Source organism: Mesoplodon mirus, assembly GCF_964341445.2.
Source record: "Mesoplodon mirus genome assembly, chromosome: 7".
NCBI classification, from domain to species: domain Eukaryota; kingdom Metazoa; phylum Chordata; class Mammalia; order Artiodactyla; family Ziphiidae; genus Mesoplodon; species Mesoplodon mirus.
In genome coordinates this window covers 98515993-98534027 of record NC_138983.1, presented here as the reverse complement: position 1 = coordinate 98534027, position 18035 = coordinate 98515993, and the positions used below count along the sequence as shown (strand labels likewise).

Below are 18035 nucleotides of genomic sequence, written 5' to 3'. Positions count from 1 at the left end.
GGTGAGCTCTCCAGAGGGCACATCAAAGGGAAAGTCACAACTCTGTCACTGGCCCAGCTCTCCCTGGCATTGCTTGGTGTGAAAGGAAACTATCCTCTGCCTGAGGCAACCCAATGTCACACACAGATTAAGGCCTGTGATGTTTAATTCAGAGCAGTGAGCACTGGAAACACCGCATCCAGGCTCCCTCAGAGCAGGACAGCCACTTTTCATTTCTGGGGCTCTAAGCCAGAGAGCCTGCTGTCTGGAAACCTATTGCCTGGAAGGTTCGCAGGATGGAGGGCAGGCTTCTGCAAGGAACTATCTGACCATCACCTCCTGGTTGAGGAGAAGGGCACCCTTCTATGACCTTGGCCTCCTTAGAGCTCATGCAGGCAACAAACACACACATACAAATACACACACATGCCAACACACAGCACATACTCACATGTACACACATACACACATGCATGCGTGTACAAATACACAGCCCCAAGTCAGAAAGACTGGAGTACTATTCTGGCTACTCAGAAGAGCAAACCCAAATCTTTATTCTCAGAGAGCTTATTCCTCGGTGTATCCCTGGCACCTGGCAGAGCAATGAAAATCAGAATCGCCGCCTTTAAAAACACTCGGGCTGTTCACTCAACTGATTGTGGTCATCATTGCAGGAGGCAGGGAAGTCAGATCATGATGCTGGACACCCTTAAGCTCAGTACAGTGCTGTGTGTCACTTATTTCTCAATAAAACTGGTAGAAAAAAGAGTTATCTGGATAGAAAGAACAAGATAAAATACACGAATTATCAAAAGTTAAAAAAATACAGACGAGCTAGACTATGAGTCTCACAAAGCACTGTTCACAACAGCCAGGACATGGAAGCAGCCTAAATGTCGATGGAGGAGTGGATAAAGAAGATGTGGTACAAATATACAGTGGAATACTACTCAGCCATAAAAAAGAATGAAGTAATGCCATTTGCAGCAACATGGATGGACCTAGAGACTATCATACGATGTGAAGTAAGTCAGACAAAGACAAGTATCATATGATATCACTTATATGTGGAATCTAAAAAAAAATGATACAAATGAGCTTATTTACAAAACAGAAACAGACTCACAGACTTTGAAAACAAACTTATGGTTACCAAAGTGGAAATGTGGTGGGGAGGGATAAATTAGGAGTTTGGGATTAACATATACACACTATTATATATAAAATATGTAATCAACAAGGACCTACTGTATAGCACAGGGAACTCTACTCAATATTCTGTAATAACTTATATGGGAAAAGAATCTGAAAAAGAATAGATATATGTGTATGTATAACTGAATCACTTTGCTGTACACCTGAAACTAACACAACACTGTAAATCAACTATACTCCAATATAAAATAAAAATTAACTTAAAAAAAGAAAGTTTAAAAAAATAGAGGCAAGCTAGACTATGAGTCTCAGAGAGGTTAAGCTGACATATATATATATAGAATCTAAAAAAAAAAAATGTTCTGATGAACCTAGGGGCATGCCAGGAATAAAGACACAGATGTAGAGAATGGACTTGAGGACATGGGGAGGGGGAAGGGTAAGCTGGGACGAAGTGAGAGAGTGGCATGGACATATATACACTACCAAATGTAAAACAGATAGCTAGTGGGAAGCAGCCGCATGGCACAGGGAGATCAGCTCAGTGCTTTGCGACCATCTAGAGGGGTGGGATAAGGAGGGTGTGAGGGAGACACAAGAGGGAGGGATGTCAGGATATACGTATGCATATAGCTGATTCACTTTGTTATACAGCAGAAACGAACACCACACTGTAAAGCAATTATACTCCAATAAAGATGTTAAAAAAAAAAAGCTGCCTGAAGTCACACAGTAAGTGGCAGAACAAGAGTCTAAACCTAAGTCTGCCTAACGCTAAAGCTATTCTGTCACCTTCCTTTGCAATGAGCGAATGCATTCTGTGCTGCCTGGATCCCACTGGGACCTCAGTTGGCTGTTTCTAAAGGGAGCTGAGGGGCAGCCTCAGAGGCTCTGCTCCGAGCAGGGACCTCTCACCTTCTGCTGCCTGATCGCCCTGGTGACCCTCTTCTCCTGGTGCAGCCGCTCTTCCATGTGCGCCAGGGCCTCCTTCAGCAGCGCTTTTTCTTCGGCCTCTTTGCAGATGTCGTCCTTCAGCTCTGCCACCTGTGACTGGTACATCTGAACCGACACTTTGCTCTGCCTGAGCACACAGGAGAGACAAAGTCTCTTTTCTCCTCAGCTTTCTCACTCACCACCAATGCTCCCGACCTGGGAGATCCTCAGAACACTTCCATATATGCCTGGCTTCGCGGTTTCCTTACAAGTGGGGGGAAGGCTGAAGATGTGGGGACTAGAGGGCAGAATAAATAGCCCATTGGCTGTGGACGTGCAGCATGAAGGGGGCACAGGTTATGCTACCAGCCCCTCCCAATTTCCCAGAGAGGGTGGGGGAACGGATACCACTGAAAATACGATGGAATTACGAAAAGCACACACATGGTGAAACAGCAGACACATTTATAAAAGGTGCACCTTATTCCTTAACAGTAGGGTACTTTAACTGCTGCTTTCTTGCCCAGAGACTTGGGTCCATCAGGCCCTGAGTCACCATCCCGCCTCCCCACTCCACACCCAGGCCTCTGTCCTCTTGTCCTGGTCCCTACGGGTCTGCAGCTGCCCCGAGGTTTAGCCTGGAGAATGGAGGCCTGGGCCTTTTGCCGGGGACACGGGCCATACTTGAGCTGTTCAATGTCCTTCTCGTATCGTCTCAAAAGCTCTTCTTTCCTCTGCAGGTGGTTCTTGAGTAGGGTGATCTTATCAAACACCAGGTAGAGGTCTCTTTGTCGAAGCTGGTGGACTCTCTCCCTCTCTTTTGGGGAGAGGTGTTTCATGGACACGTAACTTGACATATCTTTGATGTTCAGCATAGTCCCGAGGGTTTTGCTCATATCCAAGTACTACGAGAAAGCGTTTCACAGGTAAGAGGCCTGGCCCAAGACCGCTGGTGGCCACTTTGAGGAGGCAAACGTCTAATTCTGTTTCATTCATTTTCTGCAGTTGCAGAGAAGAAACACATGCTTTGCAAATGAGTGCATTTGGGGCTTTTAGTAGGACTTTCATTTTCCCCCGCATCCATTTACACTATGCCTTTTTGAGAATTGGGGGGAAGTGGGGAGGGGGAATGACAACAGACATAAACATTCATTCTTACTACCCAGTCTTGCAAGGAATTGGGCTCTGCAATTTCCAGCCCATGCTGGGATAGGAGATGGGTCTCGTGGAGCTACTGTAACAACTAAACATGTATGTGGAGTTGATGTTTAAACTACCTGCAGGGCACGCAGGTTTGGACAGGAGGGGACTGATGCTGGGTATACCTACCAGCTTTTCACTAAGATCTAAAGCCTCAGCCACATCCGTTTTCCATAACTTCTCAGTGGCCATGATGGACCCTGGGCTGGAAAGGCCATTTTGAGGCTGAAATAAAACAAAAGAAAAAAACTCACTTGGCATTCCATTATGATTTTCTACATCCAGAAGAATAACTCAAAGAATAATGGAAGAACTGGAAAGAATAATTTGAGAGAGTTAATTTTTTTAACATCTTTATTGGAGTATAATTGCTTTACAATGGTGTGTTAGTTTCTGCTGTATCAAAAAGTGAATCAGCTATACGTATCCATATATCCCCATATCCCCTGCCTCTTGCGTCTCCCTCCCACCCTCCCTATCCCACCCCTCTAGGTAGACACACAGCACCGACCTGCTCTCCCTGTGCGATGCAGCTGCTTCCCACGAGCTATCGATTTTACCTTTGGTAGCGTGTGTGTGTATATATGTCCACGCCAAGAGAGTTGTTTTTAAATCCATTCTGACTCTGTGAACTGCTTTCTTTATGACTGTGTTCCTACCCCTTCAGAGCACGACTGCCTTTGAAATGATGCATCACTTGTGCCGTTCTTTGGCCACCGTCTCGTCTGTCTTCCCTTTAGGCCAGTGGTTCTCAACCGGGGGTGACTCTGGCCACCCTACCCCCTCCAGGACATTTAGCAATGCCTGGACACATTTGTGGTTGTCATAATTGCTGCTGGCGTCTAGTGGGTAGAGGACAAGGATGCTGCTAAACACCCCACGATGCATAGGGCAGTCTCCCAAACAAAGAGTTACCTGGCTCAAAAAATCAGTACCGCCGATGTTGAGGAGACAAGCTCCAGAAAAATGGGGACCATGCGGCTTTTGCTCACTATCTCCCTCCTTGTGCCCAGCATGGCACCTGGCACCGAGTGGTGCATAGTGGGCATGTTTGTTGAATGAACGAATGAAGGTTAAGTGGAAAATAGCCTCCCTCCTTTTTATTAAAGGAATCTCATTTCTGTGCAGCAGAAACCATACCCTCACAAAATTTGGCCCAACCTTCTCCTAGCTCTGGAACCTGGTGGGTGGGCATCACTTCAGACCCTTTCCAGAGACAATGCAGATAGTGTTTGCAGCTGTATCTCCCTAAGACCCCAACCAGCCAGCTGGCTGCTGGAAGCCCAAATGACTGCATGGAATGGCCACCAGTCTGAATAGGTTACCCGATCTGAACGACTACAAATAACCCTAATAAGCCTCCTTAAAAAATAAATGGCTTTTAATGCTTGCCATGAGCATCTCTTAGCCCTAGCATTTGTTGGCACTACCCTGAAAACCTCTGAGCTTAAAAACAAAACAACTAAAAAACTATAATGGCCCCCAAAGTGACTGTGATAGATAAGAGTGGACATATTTGTCTATGTATCTATGGAGATGAGAATAAAAGAGGGTATCTGAAGATGACAATAAACCGGGCAGATCTGCTGCAAAAAGAACCTGAGATGCTGCTCAGTGTCTTCAGCTACCCTGAGCTGCTTCCTCTGTACCTCTCCAGACGCCCCCTCTTTTCCTGAGGGGAGGGTCACTAAGGAAGAGCCTGGGCTACAGGATCCAAGCACACAGTCCCCACCCAGTCTCTGCAGGCTAGCAGACACACCACCAGGGACACACCCCTGGTGTGTCTTCAATCATTATTCTGTGACCTTGGGTGAGGTACTTGACCTCCTGAAGCCTTGCTTTTTCTTATCTGTTAAATGGGGACAATAATAGTAACTATGACACAAGGCTGCTACGATCGTTCAATGACATAAGGCATGGAGCCGGCTGAGCTCAACGCCTGGCACACAGTAAGCAGTTCACAGATGTCAGCTATTCTTCCTCCTGCTCTTTCCTTTAATTACTGCCAACCTTGGAGGATTGAGAGTTGGGAGGTTTCCTGCTCTGTGGTGTCAGTGGTGGGATGAGGGCTGGTTGCCAAGGGGAAGGTCAATCTTGGAAGCAGGACCATCAGGACGTGAGATCCAGCTGAGCTCCCCACCTGGAGACGGTCCCTCTACTCCCAACCTCAGAGAAGGAAGGTTCGATTTTATCAGGAAGACCAACACGTTTCTGAAGACTCACACCTCTAGACGTGTGAGCAAATGTCTAGAAAAATTGTAGGAGAAAATGCTGGTACAGATAGGATGGCTTTATTATGTTTTCCCAAACCTGGTTTAGACCAGCTGCCACAGCAAGCCACGCTGACCTGAGCTGTCCATTGTCATGTTTCAGTCAAACACCCGATCAAACATCCATTTAGGATACAGGGCACCTTCAACCTAACAATCAAATTACTTCTGAAAATCCTGGAAAACACAAACTATGCTCCCTAAGAAAGGAAGGTTTTCTTGGATAATTCTCTTTAAATACTGTTTGACAATAATAACTATCATCTATTAAAGTGCTCGCTATGAGCTAGGCACTGGGATAAGCACTTTACATAATGATCTCCTTTAATTTTTCCATCATCATTTTACAGCTGGGAAATTGAAGTCCCAGAAAGGTTAGGAGGCTGCCCAAGGTCACAGAGCTTGCAGAGCTGGGATTAGGACACAGGTCTCTGATTCTAGAACTTGTGTCTTCTTAATCATCATGGCTCCCTTTGGCTGCCCTTTATGTGTTCATGTTTTTCAGTTTATAGCAAAAAGCAAATGTTAGGCAAGCTCATGACATACTGTTGTACATTAGCTTGTTGAATCTTTTCTGCAGAATACAACATGTGATGTGAAAAGGAGGGCCCAGAGATTGTCCGGGCCAGCATCAGTGCAATGTTATATCATGCTGTACACGATGGGAAGCCGCCTTTCTATTCAAACATTGGATCACTGGTACGGCCAGGCACCAACCAGTCCATACAGGTGTTAGCCCATCAGGGAGGACCTGGCCTCGAACCAATGATGTATACAGTGGTGCCAGGGCACACGGCTCGTGTCTGTCCTCATGCCCACCCTCCCCACGTGTCAGTCAATGCAGAGACAAAGTTTCTTTGGTTACCGTTCGGATCTCTACTCTTGAAAAAGTTGGCAAGTCAGGTTTTGCATCCAATATTTTCCGAACATTTTTTTCCATCCCGAGGGTCTTTAAGTCTAGAAATGATTCATCCATGTGGTCCTTGTGATCTATAAAAGAAATAATTTACACTCAAAAGAAAGGCTCAGGAAGAAGTTACTGCATGTAAAAGTCACAGCTGCTATTTACTGGACACTTACCACAGGCCAGTACTAATTAGCTCACCATCCTCCCTTGGCAGGTGAGGCATCGAGGCCCAGAGAGGTGACATGACTTGTCCAAGGCCACACAGCTCATATGAGGCTGCAGCCTCCCAGGGCGGGGGCACTGAGGGGGAACCTTCGGCCACAGGTGTGAGGATGGACTTGAACCCAGGCTTCTGTGTCCTAGCCCAGGGCTCCACCCAGCAGCAAGCTTGGTTTCTTGAAAGCCCTATTCCCTCTAAACAGGGTATTTATCCTGGGAAGTTCCCCAAGGTTGGTCCTTGCACAGCATGCGTCTATGAAAAAGTTTCCACTGGGCCACAGTGAAATAAGAAAAAGAAGGACAAGGTTCTGAGTTTTTCATGAAATCCTGTTTATTTAATATCAAGGCCTGCTCTTGACTCTGAGCTCATGCCTACACATCTATTTTTTTCCTGCCCATCTTTTTTTTATAACTATGTTTTTTTAGTTATGAAATGATGGGGATAGAAGATGGTGGTCCTGGCAAATTGGTTAGTCCCTAAAGTGAACCCTCAAGTCTGGGGCCCATGGTTCTCAGCACAGAGGGTTGACTAGGCAGGAGGAAACTTACTTGACAAGCTGGCCTTCTCAAGTTCTTTAATTCGTGCACGAAGCTCAGATAAGGCCTTTTTCTGACACTGAATGACTTCCTCATGTCGGGACCCTTTGCACTTGGCTCCTAGATCACTGAAGGACTGCTCCTGTGGCCAGAATGGTGAGGACAGCAGCTTTATCAGTGATCACAATCTCCCTCTCTTGTATTTGAAGAAACATGAACAAATCATGGATTAGCAGAAACCCTGTCACTTACTTAGTACCTTGGAAAATATCATTACAGGGCTTCAGCAGAGAAGGAATTTAAAAATTTCATTTCGAATACAAAGTCACATCTAGGAAGATTTCCAACTTTCCTACCTACTTAGCATCATTATAAATAAGAGATCCCCCCATGTTCCCTCCCCATGTTTTATTTCTTTTTTTCTTCTAATGTTCTTCTAAGCTTGGGTTTCCACTTGTTGTCATTCTGGTCTCATCTCTGAACAATCACACCAAATTTGCTCCTGGAGGGGCTTTTTTTTTTTTTGCTTGCACCATGCGGCATGCGGGATCTTAGTTCCCTGACCTGGGATCGAAACCGCGCCCCCTGCAGCGGAAGCACAGAGTCTTAATAACTGGAACACCAGGGAAGTCCCTGGAGGGGCTTTATTTATTTATTTTTTTTCTGCGTTACGCGGGCCTCTCACTCTTGTGGCCTCTCCGGTTGCGGAGCACAGTCTCCGGACACGCAGGCTCAGTGGCCATGGCTCACGGGCCCAGCCGCTCCGCGGCATGTGGGATCCTCCCGGACCGAGGCATGAACCGGTGTCCCCTGCATCGGCAGGCAGACTCTCAACCACTGCGCCACCAGGGAAGCCCCAGGTGGTTCTTATCGGCCAACTTGGGGAAAACCTTCTTCTAAGACTTTGTGGCTGAAAATGTAGTCTGCAGAGCTGTGCTATCGGTACCAGCTGGGAGCTGTTCAGAAATGCAGAATCCCAGGCTCCCCCCACCCGAGACCTGCTGAGTCACAATCTGCATTTCAACAACATCCCCATATGATCCGTGGACACCTTTGAGTTGAGAGGTGCCACTGTAAAGTATCCTCTAATTGGCTGGTTTCTGGAAAAGTAAGTAGCCGTTTTGGCCATGTGTTTCCCCTGATATGCATGAAGAGAAAGCAAAAGACTGAAATACTATTGGTTGGTCTTGCACACACTTAGACACAAACCAGGACCCGCAGTAACGACTGGGATTTGTATCAGTAAAATCAGCTGCGGTATATAAACAAAGTACCATTTCTAGACATTTCAATAACCTTGCCTCTTCAAGTTGATCTTCAAGTTGATCTCTGAGTTTTAGGATTCAAGCTTCATGTTAATTCCTCCTACATCATTCACCCTCTTTAATTAATTTAGTTCCCAACAAGGAGTTGCTGAGATTCCTCCATCTAAGTACGTGCCCTCTGTTTCTCATAGGAAAGCCCATTTCATCAGTTTCCAGTAGTAAAGAGAAGGACGGGGACCACCTTACCGATTTCTCTGCCATTAGCCGCTTGACTCTGGCTTTCAGCTTCTCCTCTTGCTGTAGCCTTTCCTCGGTCAGCTTCTCCTTCTCTGCCAGATGCTGCTGTAACTCTTCTTGCAGCAAATACTGCTGAGTTTCCCGAGAACTGTTGATATTCATCTGAAATGAGGGGAAGGGGAACTGCAGCTGATGGGGGACAGGACTAACACAGGAGTCATTTCCACTACCTTTGGGGGCGGGACAAAGGTTCACGAAACTTTCTTCAAAACACAGAAAAATGATGCTTAGCTTAGTAACTAATAGCGAAGTAGTAGAGCATCGTGGTTAAAAGCTCAGGCTCTAGATCTAGATAGAATCTCAGCTCTAGTTCTTTCTAGACACTTCTTCGTATAGAAAATAAGCGGGTGAACTAAGGCAGGCCGTCTTCCTCCTCATTCATCCCTGCCGGCCGCTTGGGTGCGGGATTCCGTGGAGAGCACGGGCCCGTGAAGGGGCTCTGCAGCATGCCTACCTGACCTACTGCCCTTTCCAAATTGGCTTTAATGAGGTTTGCTCTGTTCCTCATTTCTTGCAGCTGAAGCAATTTCCTTCTGGAATCCTCCCGAAGCTTCTCTTCAACCTGAAAGGATGATGAAACCGAGGGCTTGCTGCTAATGTGATCATCATGCCCTCTGGGGAAACTCTTCTGGGGGGGCTAATGGCAGTGGGGGAGTCCCTGAGGGGTAGGGACAGCTGCAGCCCAGCAGCAGGGGTCACAGGCATGCACAGGGTGGAGGCAAACTCACAGGGAGTTGCCCCCTACGGGAAAGGGCCGAGCTCTGCACCCGGGGCTCAACTATGTTCTACCGCACACTCCCATCCCAGCTCGGTCCCTAACAAGCCGTACGACACTCGGAAAGTTATTTCACTGCTCCGTGACTCAGTGTCCTCATCTGTCAAATGGGGATGATGATACTAGTATCACTGCATAGAGTTATTGTGGGGATTCGATGTTTGGAGTAGTGCTTAAGGGCTCTGTGAGAGTGTTAAGTACTGTTGTAACCTATGAAAGGTGGACGGGAATGTCCGCCGTACAGTCTCGTTCTAATAACTCGTGATGGGTACTTGGAAATGTTATGATTGGGTTTATTATCATAACTGTTTGTCGTCACCACTTTGAGCACACTCACTGGTGGTAACCTCTCTGGAGGCTTGCCAAAGCAATGTCTATTAAGAATTGCAGCCTGCCAAGGAAGGCATTTAAAGTGGAGAAGCTTGCCTACTTTTCCCCCCTTGCTTGGGTAACAGTCAACGCACGGTAAGCTTGGGCGTGCTCCACGCTACCCTTGGCTGGCCAGTGTAGGCCTCGCAGCTGCTCAATTCTTGGATGCACCTGCTGAGCCCTGGGCCCTGGCACTAACAGGAAATGAGGCAAACTCTCATAAATAAATGGAACGTTTTTGTGCTGAAACAAATTCACAGGCTGTGTTTTTACGGATCTGAAGAGGGGGATCACAGGGATGTAATAAAAGACCCAGAAAAGCCCTTAAGAGCTTTCTTCTGAGTAGTGTGGTCCAGTGGAAGAGCCTCTACCCAGCTCCGTTACCTTGGAAAAGTCATCTAAGCTCTCTGGGCCTTAGTTTTCTCCCAGGTCTAAACATGCTCTGACTTCTATGTCAGCAGCCTTTTTCATATGCTGCAAAAGCCAAGTCCAGCCTTGGACTCTGCCCTTATCTGTGCTCTGCATGAACAGCCCCCGTTCCTGTCCCCAAGCCTCAGAGTCACCTTCAACAGCCGCCCTGTTCCCTCTCTCACACTCGGGGGTCTCATGTATGTCCTCCAACCCCTCTCACATGCAAGCTGGACTGTGACAAGTGGCCTCCTCGCCTCGAGTTTAGTTTCTTCCAGTGCAATCTTAAAGGTACTGTGAGAGTTATCCAGCTGTAAGGCAGCTCTGTCCAACAGAACTTTCTGCAACGGTACAGGTACTCTGAGCGAGGCTGTGTTGTCTAGTACGGCAGCCACCAGGCACATCTGGGGATCGAGCACTCGAAATGGGGATGGTGTGACGGAGGAACTGAACTAAAAATTTTAGTTAATTTTCATTAATTTCAGTGTAAACAGTAGCATGTGGCTGTTTGCTATGCCAGGGTAACTGAAGTCAGACGAACCTGGAGTCAGACAAAACTGACTGTGCCATTGGGCTAGTTACTTTACTAGTAACTGGTAGCCTTGACTTTCTCATCTGTAAAATGGAGAGGATGATTTCTAGATCACAGCGCTGTTGTGAAGATGAAGAGATGAAATGTTCAAGGTAACTCCTAGTACGTGAGAAATTGTAACTATCATTTTCACCCTGATTACTGTCCACGAATGTCATTGCATCAGTCACTTGTTCAGAAGCCTTAGGAGCTCCCCACTGCCTGTGTGGTACAGAGCCCAAGCGCCTGAACTAAGGCAAAACACCAAGCCAGGGATTCAAGAAGCCCCTACGAACTCAACGAGGTAAATAAAACTGAATCCACACCTAGATAAACAATAATAAAACAATAATAACAATAATAAAACTGCTGGAAATCAAGGGAAAAGACAATCTTAAAAGCAACCGGAGAAAAAGACAGATTATGCAAAGGTACAACAGTTAGGCTTACAGATGACTTCTAAATAGGAATAATAGGAGCCACAAGACAATAGTGACATATCTAATGCTGTATCTAATGTGCTGAAAGAAAAGAGTTGCCCTTGTAGAATTCAATACGCAGTCAAATGTGTTTTAAGAATGAAGGTTAAATATACATCTCCAGACAGACACACAGGCACATTTGAGAATTTGTCATCAGCAGAGCCACAATGAGGGAAAACATTAAAGGGTATTCTTCAGACACAAGAAAAATGAACCCAGGTGGGTGATCAGAGATGCAGAAAAGACAAGCAACAGTAAGGGTAATGTGTGGATATGATACTGACTATAGAAAAACACTAATAATGTCTTGTGGGGTTTTAACTATCAAGAGGAGTTTAGAAAATGACAGTAATGGCTTATAAATCTGGAGGGGGTAAGTGAAGTTAAGGTGTTTGAAACTCATTGCACTGTCAAGGAGAAGGGCATAATTATCAACTACTATTGCCTCTTGGTAAGTTAAGAATGCAGGGCTTCCCTGGTGGCGCAGTGGTTGAGAGTCCGCCTGCCGATGCAGGGGACATGGGTTCGTGTTCCGGTCCGGGAGGATCCCACATGCCACGGAGCGGCTGGGCCCGTGAGCCATGGCCGCTGAGCCTGTGCATCCGGAGCCTGTGCTCCACTACAGGAGAGGCCACAACAGTGAGAGGCCCGTGTACTGAAAAAAAAAAAAAAAAAAAAAAAAAAGAATGCATATTGTAGTCTTCAGGATGACTACTAAGAGAATAGTAGAAGAGTGAAAAACTTAATTAATGTGTGATTTTGGTGAGTCAAGGACGAATGCTATTGTCTTACTATTACTAAGAGAATAGTAAAAAAGTGAAATATTTCAAAGCTAATAGAGGGGGAAAGTGGAATAAGAGAAAACCATCCACTCAGAAGGAGGCAAGAAAGGAGAGAAAAAGGAATATACCACAGATGGTACAACTGGTATTGAGCAAGAAGGTAGATTTAAACCCCAGTACACGAGTAATTACATAATATAAATGGACTAAAAGTCAAAATTGTCAAACTGGATTTTGTAAAAATGATACGCTATTTGAAGGCATATGTCTAAACCTTAAGACAAAAATTGACAGAGAACATATGAAAAAGATATGGTATGAAAACTCTAACCAACAGAAAGCCAGTGGTGAATCTGAATGACAAAGGAGACGTTAAGGGAGAAACACTACTAGAGATGAAAAGGGACATTTCATGATGATCTAAAGTTTTGCTCTACAGGAAGTATTAGGATTCTAAATTTATATGCACCTAGTAACACAGCCTCAAAATATATAAAGCAAAAATCGTTCATATTAAAAGAAGAAACACACAAATTACAAACATGTTGAGATTTTTAAAAACATTCTCAATGATGGAACAAAAAGACAAAAAAAATCAATATGAGAATTTAAGTTGGATCAACATCATTGGCAAACTTGATTTAATGGATCAATTCTTTCTTAGATAATTTCACAATTAAGATCTGAAGGCAGTCTAGGGTTGTGGTTACACACAGGAGCTTTGGAGTCAGGCAGACCTGGATTCAAGTTCTGCCACAACTACTTTATGCAAGTGAACTTGGATAACTTCCTTCACCTCTGTGAGCCTCAGTTTTCCCGACTGTAAAGTGGGGTTAATACCAGTATAGACCGCATGGGGTCATTGTGAGGATGAACAGAGATGATGCAGGTGGAGTGCTGGCCCCAGAGTGGTTCCCAGGCCGACCTGTCCCTGCCATACCTTGCTCTTTTCCCGCAGCGTCATAGAGATCAGGCTCTGCTCGGTACTGCTCCTTTTCAGCTCCACCCTGAGCTTCCTCATTTCTTTTTCCATGTCATGGATTTGCTGAAAGAGTTCCAACAACAGGGAAGTCAACTTCACAACTCATTTCATCCGGTTCATTAAGGCAGAAACCTAGTCTGGGATTCGCTTCATTCCTTCCCTTGGGGGACAATTCCACATCTTTGAGGCAAAGTAGACTTTCTTTCAACGGATGCAATGAAAGGGCTGGGTGAGGGAAAATTTGAGTTTCTTTTGAAGATCAGCATGGATCCTGGATTAAACAGTACAAGATACCTATCCACTCATTAGAATCTCTTTCCTTGGGGTATATTTTTGAGTTCAATCTAAATAAGGGCTGTTTGGAAGACACAATGGGCACAGTTTGGAAGAAAAGAACAATGACATTTTTCTTTTTTCTCATTTGAGGCAGAGAAGTGTGCTCCTGACAGAGAGAAGAACACACGTCTCCTCCCCCTGTCCCAGGCACCGGGCTTCCCAACGGATGGAAAACGTATGCCTGGTGATGTGCACGAGGGTTCGGGCCGGTACAGGGGGTGAACATTTACATTGAGTGGTCATCTTTTCATTGTATTCATTTTTATGTTCACCTTCCATACAAGGCCAGTGATACATTTGCTTTTTATTTTGTTTTTATGAATTGTTGTAAAATTGAATGTATTTAAGCAAAAATACTTCAAGAAGAGTTGTGTTAATAACAGTGTTCAGGGTTGTGATAAAACTTGTGACAGTGGATCATGAAAGTCTGGGCATCACAAGTCCAGGGGTAGGGACCACGGTGAATTTCTAGCAGCATATGGTGGCCACCTCCCGTCCCTTTCCCCAGGGGAAACCTGATGAGGGGCCTTGAGCCAACTGCCCAGAAAATCTGGGGAGAGTGTGTTTTCCATGGTCTTTTCACCCATCTCTTTGAGGCCAGCAAATCAAAGAATTAGGAGACTACATTAACAGACAAACACCCAGAAAGCCCCAGAGCTTGTGCTAGCTAATGGGCCAAGGAACCCCTCCAAAACCCTCAAGGCCACAATCTAGGCTTTCAGTGGACACCTAGGGGTCAGGAGGTTCAACGCACGGTTTTGCAGAGTTTTAACTCTTTCTCTTGGGCTTCCCACTTCTCCTTCTGGGCATCTTCCTTCTGTAACTCTTCTTTCAGCACTGAGCACTGTGGAGAAAAAGGACAAGGCCACGGGGGCTTGGCTGGGGGTCCCAAGTACCTGTGTTCATGCCCAGGAGTGTTTCCTGCTGTATAACCCAATCACACCTCTGAATTCTGAGAGGCGAGACCATTTGTGTGATGGGAGCACGGGATCCTGCAGTCCTTCCCAGTTCACCCCTCTCCTGAGTTCTGAGGAATAGAGCATCTAAGTTCCTCTTCAAAAGCCAGCAAACTTCACTGCAGGGGAAATCCAGCTTTGTAGAGTCTGGGGACTTAGGGTGCAGGAATTAGGATGTTTTCACGCTGTGACCGGTGAGGGTGGAGGGGGCCGAGCCAGTGAGCTCGGGTCCATCTTAGGGCTTTTGTGCAGGTTGCATCTCAAAGAAACAACTGCCCCGACTGGTGTGGAGGGGTAAACGGAGCTGTCTTGCCCGAGGGCGGCTTGGCAACAGGCATTAAGGGCATAAGGATGGATGTGCCTTCTTTTGACCCAGCAATTCCCACTTTAGGAATGTACCTTAAGGACAATGACTGGACAAATAAGTAAATCTGTAGTTTCAAGGATGCTCTTCACAGAATTGTCAGTAACAGTGGAAGAAAAAAAAAAAGAGGAAACAACCCAAGTGTTGTTTACAATAGCAGACCACTTTATAACACTGGATACATCCAGGAGAAAGTATGTAGCTTTTAAGACGAATGATAAGAGCGTTGATTTATTAGCACGGGAAAATAGTAAGCATTTAAAAATTTAAAAAATGTGCATAGTATAAATTAACTATAAAATGATTGATTGATTGATTTCTAGGCAATATATAGAAATAAGACTGGAAGAACATACATGAAAATATTAACACTGATTTCTCAAGGTAGCATTTCCTCTCCTCTCTTTTTATTTTTTCTTCTCAATGTCATCTACTTATTTTTCTAAAATTAACACACATGATGTATGTCATTAAAAAAAAGGCATCTCAAATGTTCACAAGAGCAGTACCCTAGGTGGTGACGAGCCCTTGTGCTATTGGGCAGCACAGTCTAGAGGAGAAGGGACCTCATTCCAAGGTCAACGAGGAAGGGGAAACGGGGACATAAATCATCCAAATGCACTTCAGGAGGTAGAAGAGCCAAGCAGGTGCTGTCTTTGCAGATTCCTTGTACTTAGCACCAGCTCTGCATCCCCTTCCCGTCCCCAACACACACACACACACACACACACACACACACACACACACCACGTTAAACAGCTATAGCACATGCCTGGGAAGACACTCTGCTTGGGAGAAACGAATGCAGAGGGCTTGGCCAGGCAGCCGACCTCGGGCAGAGGCAGAAGAGCACAACGAAAACCAGCCTCCCACTTCTCGCAAAACGATTTTGTCATCCCCATTTCACAGTTGGGGAAATGGAGGCCAAATAAGTTACAATAAAAGAAAGCTCTGGGATGGGACCCTGGTCTGTCTGATCCCAAAGCTCGTGCAGTGCCTTTCACCAGCTCCAAACTGGGTATGGTACTACGTACCAGGTATTACTTACTGTGCCTTTTCCTTGGAACCTCAAGATCTGTTCTCACCCCACCCCCATGCAGACCTAGCTATCGGGTAGCCTCTGGGAATCTCTGAGTTGCCACCTGAGATGAAAGCTTTGAGGTTTTACCTTGACTCACAGAAACAGGCACATCATGCAAATACTGAGAAATCTTATCCTATAGAGTCAGGATTCTAAAGTTAGCATTGAAGGCAAGATTTGCAAATAGTCAAAGTTACATGTAAAAAGCTCTTTGCTTGCCTACCACGTCCATCTTCCATAGAGACATTCTACACACTAAAGTCTAAGGAAGAAATGAGCGTCTGCGTGTTTGCATCTGGATCTTCAGACGTTCTGCTGTGAAGACAGTTATGAGAACCAGCGGTGCTGGGACCACGATGCAGCCGTGTGGTCATCCTTGCTCACAGAGAGATCGTATTCTGCTTAATGTTAAACTTTGCAATGGCAGTATATGCTCATAGGTGGGTTTGTTGCTGGGATTAAACAAACTCATTTATAATAGGGGTTAGAAAATGTTTGCTGGACTTGAAAATCTATTATGCTTCTTCTGAGCCACATACACACTGTCCTTTGAAAGGCTTCAGAGAAGTTGGCCACCTGCCCAGCAGCTACCCTCCCTGTGTCCTTGGGCACTGGCCTCATCTCACCACCGTGTGTCATGTGACTCCACTGTGTCTGCTTTTCGCAGCTACAATTTGCTGATGACCCGACACTCACTCTGGAGCTGAGGGCTTCGAGCTGGTGATCCTTTTCTTTGTTCTCACTTTTCAGTTGATTCACCTCCTGTTGTAATTGTTGAACTTGACCATCCTTTACTAACACGTCTCTTTGCAAAGATGACACCATCTCTGTAAAAGAACCAAACCAAACCAAAACAAAAGACTCATGGAGGTGAAAGAGGCAGGAAGGATTATTGGCAACACCATGGCTGTCAGCCAACGTTTGGACAAGACTTTCCAAGCCCGGGCCACCACCGGTGCCCTCCTAGGACTGGGGAGGCTTTTTCCAAGGGTCACAGAGCAGGAATGGGAATGAGAGCAAAGTCCACGGAACAGGGTTTGAGGCTTCAGTGAGAATGAGGGGCAGTCAGCACCAGCGAGAGGAGAAGCCGTTGGGGGCCCCTTGTGGGCACAGGCCAGGCACACCTGGGAGGAGAGGCCACACCATGGGCCTGGGGAACAAAGTCCCAGCACAGGGAAGTTCTAGGAATTCTGCTCCAGAGGCCAGGAGACGGGCGTGTGCCAGAGGGCACTGCTGGACACTATTGATGGGGTGGTTGGTTTCACAGTCCTCTGAGTTTGGAACCCTCTCTACCACTTATTAGCTTGGTGGTCTTGGACAAGCTATTTCACCTCCCACTGTCTGTCCCACACAGAGTTATTGTAAGGGTCAAATGATGCGATATGTCCCAAGAACACAAAGTAGCTAAATTATGTTTGTTACAGGGCGCGTATTGTTTTTCTCGGCAGCCAGCTTCCAAAATGGGCCCAATGATCCCTACCACCTAGAATTCATGCCTTGTGTAGCCCCTCCCAACCTGAATAGGGCTGCCATGGGTAACCAATATGATACTGTGGAAATGACGGACTGTTTCCTCTCAGGCTGGGTCATAAAACACACTGTGGCCTCCTCTTTGCTCTCTCTCGAATTACTCACTCTGGGGGAAGCCAACTGCTGTGTTGAGGAAACTCAAGCAGCCCTAGAGAGAAGCATGTGTGCTCGGGGACTAAGGCCTCCGGCCAATAGCCACATGAGCAGCCATTTTGAAGGGGGATTCTCCGGCTCCCCCCGAGGCTTTAGATGACATGACTGATGCCCCAGCCGACATCTTGACTGCAACTCATGAGAACTAAGTCACCCCCCGCTCAAATTCCTGAACTACAGATACTGGGTGAGATCATAAATATTAGTTGGGGATTTATCCATTACATTTTGGGGTAACTTGTTATGCAGCAATAGATAACTACTCCATTACTGTAGTATCATTTTTTTAAAAACATCTTTATTGGAGTATAATTGCTTTACAATGGTGTGTTAGTTTCTGCTTTATAACCAAGTGAATCAGTTATGCATATACATATCTCCCCATATCTCTTCCCTCTTGCATTGTAGTATCATTTTGAATAAAAGTGGGAAGAAGGGTGCATAAATGCAGTGGTATTGGGTTATCTCCTACGGTTCTTTTCTT

At 45.8% G+C, this 18035-nt stretch overlaps 1 protein-coding gene across 1 annotated transcript in view; it reads right to left on the bottom strand.

Moving 5' to 3' along the window:
- Positions 1–2016: 2016 nt before the first annotated feature.
- Positions 2017–18035, bottom strand: part of LOC309808898 (forkhead-associated domain-containing protein 1-like) — a gene marked incomplete at both ends in the record, with an annotated part of 78070 nt that continues 62051 nt past the window's right edge. Inside the window, 9 exons of the mRNA XM_082629469.1 lie at positions 2017–2215; positions 2752–2972; positions 3397–3492; positions 6403–6527; positions 7213–7336; positions 9223–9324; positions 13090–13194; positions 14222–14311; positions 16565–16695. Of these exons, the coding sequence (XP_082485595.1) occupies positions 2017–2215; positions 2752–2972; positions 3397–3492; positions 6403–6527; positions 7213–7336; positions 9223–9324; positions 13090–13194; positions 14222–14311; positions 16565–16695 (1193 nt within the window). The remainder of the gene's footprint in view (positions 2216–2751; positions 2973–3396; positions 3493–6402; positions 6528–7212; positions 7337–9222; positions 9325–13089; positions 13195–14221; positions 14312–16564; positions 16696–18035) is intronic.